This window comes from Pteropus vampyrus, unplaced genomic scaffold (genome assembly GCF_000151845.1).
Source record: "Pteropus vampyrus isolate Shadow unplaced genomic scaffold, Pvam_2.0 Scaffold403, whole genome shotgun sequence".
NCBI classification, from domain to species: Eukaryota; Metazoa; Chordata; class Mammalia; order Chiroptera; family Pteropodidae; genus Pteropus; species Pteropus vampyrus.
Genome location: NW_011889184.1, coordinates 290,598 through 294,845, shown reverse-complemented (window position 1 = coordinate 294,845; position 4,248 = coordinate 290,598). Strand labels below are relative to the sequence as shown.

At 38.2% G+C, this 4,248-nt stretch overlaps 1 protein-coding gene across 5 annotated transcripts in view; it reads right to left on the bottom strand.

Moving 5' to 3' along the window:
- CPEB4 (cytoplasmic polyadenylation element binding protein 4) overlaps positions 1 to 4,248 on the bottom strand; it is a 66,550-nt gene that overhangs the window by 26,290 nt on the left and 36,012 nt on the right. For 2 of the 5 annotated variants that reach the window (XM_023523695.1, XM_011380735.2), the window contains exon 3: positions 1,175 to 1,225. The exons of the other annotated variants lie outside the window; for them this stretch is intronic. In XM_023523695.1, the coding sequence (XP_023379463.1) occupies positions 1,175 to 1,225 (51 nt within the window). The remainder of the gene's footprint in view (positions 1 to 1,174; positions 1,226 to 4,248) is intronic. 5 annotated transcript variants of the gene reach the window in all.

The following is a 4,248-nucleotide window of genomic DNA, read 5'->3' as shown; positions in this document are numbered from 1 at the left end:
GGGTTTGGTTTACAGTCTACACATATTTATGCTGAAATATTATCTTTTGGCGTTATTTCTGGCAGCGGTAGCGTGAAAAGATCAAAGTCCAATGAACAAGTGAGGTTTTGATAAACCACACAACCTCCAGAGGATCTAATGCACCCACAGCCACCCCCATAAATCAAATCTCCTCACTTTTTCCTGGCGCGACAATCCTGTGTTCCACTGATTTCAAAAACTAGCCCATAAGAGGTCCAGTCATAAAGATAACTTTTGATTTCCCATTCACAATATACCAGAGACAAGGAGCGGAAGGGTTTTGCTTTGTTTTTGGAACGATGAGAATCTAGCTATTTAGTCAAGACCACTTCTTAGAAGTGGTGGGACTTCAAATGTGTTTTGGGAAAAGGAAGGCATCGTGAACACACGAATTTGAAATCCACTCAAAAGTAAATGAGTAGAAAAGAAGTAAATGAGACCTCTGCATTCCACTCAATTATTTTAAACTATAGGACTATCAAAGAGATATTTTTTTCATCCTTTAATTCCTTCTCTGCATAGCTGTCTCCTCTTTCTCTGTGAAATTTAGTTTGCTTCGGCATATGCTCATAAGACAAGAACTCGACAGCACACTGGTAATATTTAGGACAGGCGAGGACTTCACTGAAGACACTATAAAGGCCAGTAAAACTTCCTTTTTCTGGTTCTCATTAGACAGCTCACAGAGAATGACCTTGTCCTTTGCAATGTCAAGCCCTGTGGTCTCAGGCTGCTTTTTCTGGTTTTAGATCTCTGTCTACCCTCCCTTTGTCCTGAAACATTTTTCCAACTACACAGAAATGACTTTCCTGTTGACATCTCAAAGGTCACTCTACAGAAGCTAAAGTTAGATTAAGCCATCCTTCGAGTATCATTATGGGATACTCATTTATCCCCATGGTCACCAATTTCGGAGAATCGGTGGGCTCTCAAAGCTTAAAAAAAGTTCTTGCCACAATTTGGGAGAAAATGATTCATAGTCAATTATTAATCTATCATATGCTGATAGGTTAATGACAACTTGCAATTATTATTACTGAACAAAGTAACCTCGTTTCTCCACTTGTTGAAGCATAACTACTGTATTTTCTCTCCTAGTGCTAACTTGTTTCGGTTCTGTGAACTTCGCTAGGGTATATCGATTATCACTTACCATTAATAAGCAGAGAGCTATCGGATCCTGGATATGAATAGTTTAGACGACCTGAAGGTAAAAGAAGGCCGTTACTAAATTTATTTTTTTCATGGATGGTTTCCGCGTATTCAATAACAAAACTGAACTGTTTTCGTAGGTAAGGTATTTAAAAAGCTCTATCATGGGACAAAACTTTGTCGTGCTAGTGAACACAATGAGTCAGAGGACATATCAATCAGCATATTCACAAACATTCAAAAAATTGACAGTTTGAAAGTGGGAAAATAAAATTTCCCTCATATTGAACTATTCGCTCATTCTAATTTCCAAGTCCTTATCCAAAGTAATTTTCTTTAGACCATCATGTTCTAATACTAACTCATAATAACAATTTTCACATTTTTTTTTTTACTCCGTACATGTGATAAAATTTTTTTCGTGTGTAGTTTTTTTTTTTTTAGGAGTATGTAATTAGCAGCGATATTTTTCTATATGATTTAGAACAGAATTGCCAGGCTTATGTCTACACGTACAAACACGCTAAAGGGTTTAAATTTGCATTTGGGTGAATTAGCACAGACAAACAGATCATTGTACTTACGCATGCCAGAAAATATCAAAACATATAGCAAAATGCCCAGAGCGTAGCAGGCACTCAATAAACGCCGGGTTAGTTTCCTTTGAATTTTTAAGTGGTTCAAAATCTCATTTTGAACCTAAAACAGGCACCCGCGATGCCCACCAAAAAAGAATTTGTGAAGGTACTAAAATTTTTGGAGGATGCAACACCTTCTGAAAGCTGGTAACCACAAATGAAGGGGGGAAATGGCACTGGGATTTCTCCATTTAGAAGGCGTGCCATTTCCGTTTGGGAAGAATTTATGTAAATTGAGGTATCTAGACAACAAATTCTTACTGAACGCACACCATGCTCACCTAAGGAACGGTTAGGGGAACTGGACTGTTAGTTATCTATCATAGTCCAGCACTGTATAAATCAGGGTTGTGTGAGAATTTAAAATTGACTCAGAATTACTAACATCCCATTAGGAAACAGTGGTCTAAGCCCCGATCCCACTGAACCAACTACAGTAGACTCTCCAAGGCTATGCTGATAGGTTAGCAGAGGTTCTCGAACGCCTTGAGGCTGGCAAAAGCCTTGCAAGATGCCAGGTGAGACTCCACGTAGCTCCACTGAGTACTCTGGGAACCAGAGCTAACACGTGGTCCTATCAATCCGATAGCTACAGACTGACGACTCTAGAAAGGCCTCGACTACCGTTCAATCCCTCAAAATCCCGCTTCTTTGAAACAGTCTCCACAGAAATGAACTCATGCCATGAAAAGAGACATTATTCTCTATTGCTAATAGCTTTAACTAATCCAAATCCAAAACCTGGAGTCTGATATGAAACAAAGTCTTAATCTCATGATTTTCCTACAATTTAACGTCAAATACAGGATTGGTTTTATTTTTATTAACTAGTCACCTTAAAATTTCAGCTGGTTCCTATTTAGGGAGTGGAGGTAGGAATGGAGATGGGGAAGGAGGGGTAAAAAAATAACTTTTTAATTTTGATTTCTTCCTAAACATTGGCTTCATTATTTCATGCTAATGCACACAGCCAAGTGTCCAAATCTACTGAATTCTGTCCGAACTGCTTTAACGACAAGCCCTGATCGTATGACCTGTCACAAGTGTATTTATTTATTTTTTTTTTAAAGCATAGACCTCAGATGCTGGAACAAGAACATGACTTTAACTGTGAAAAACCTAGGAGGGGTCGAGTACTTTCTCTGAATCACTTAACTTAAAGTAGCAGCTGATTTTCTGTAATGGAACGTAGCATACATTTTATGACTGTAAAACTCCCTAGTAAGTTAAGTAACAGAGCCCTCACACATACCATTTCTATTTGTCATAAAACATTTTTTAAAAAGATGATGTAAGTCAATACAGAAACAAAAATTTTAACTATATTAACTGAAGTCAAGAGGAAACTTTTTTTTTTTTTAAATACATCTTCATATAGTCTAATAATTTTAATGCTAACATTCCTGTTGAAATCATGGCTGTTTCACATGAACTATAGTCTCTCTTCTTTGATGCCAAAGACAGATGATTAACAATGAGAATTGAAAGACAAATTACCAAACGAGATGGCCCAGTTTAACCAGTTTAAATCAAGTTCCATCTCATCAGAAACTCATCTTTTAAGGAGAGAGAGAGAAGTATATTTCAATTTGACAGGCATAAAAGTGTCCCTTAATTCAGTTCTCAGTGTGCCTCTGAGAACACCTCTTAAAGAGGTCCCACCCCCACGCCCCCCAAGGTGACCTCCTCTGGCATTTTTTCTGCTCTTCAGACTCTTGAATACAGTAATTCTAGCCTTCAGCTAAGACAATAGGGCACTGAGGAATCGTTGGCGAGGTTCATGGTTTAACTCTGAAAACTGATACTTGTTTTTAATTTTCTGACCAGGTCTCATGAGCCCTGTCAAGCTAGAATCAATTTTGGCTTCTGAGTAGCACATACCTCTGTGACATTTTATGAAGCAGTCATGCATTCTACTTCAATTTTTTTTTTTTTACTTCAATTTTAAAATATAACTAGTGACATTAAAAAAAAAATCTTTTTTTTTTTTTTAACTTTCTGAATATATCCATAGCCTGTGTGCCCTATCCTTCCGTGAATTTTTTCTATAATTAAAATATCTGGTCATCCATTCATGACATCTATCTTAGATAACACGTATCACTTCCTTTGTGGAAATCTTCCAAAAGCCATGGGACTTTCAATTCTCCTCAGAGCCCTTCTCATTCTGCCTGTACCATCCCTCCTCCTTCCGCTCCTGCCCTAGTGTTCTGCTGCTCTGTGGATGCCAGCTTACACTGGCATTTCTGCATCTTCCATTCTGCAGCTAAAATACCCACAATCCCCTCCGTCATCTGAGATGGCGGCCCTCTTTCTTTCTTCCCCCTGGAGGGTATTTTTTGAATCTTTATGTCTTTTCCAGATTCGCCAATTTACAGGACACAGTTCCCAAAAAAGGAAACCCATCCCTCGCCTCCTCTTTCTTAGATAAACTCGC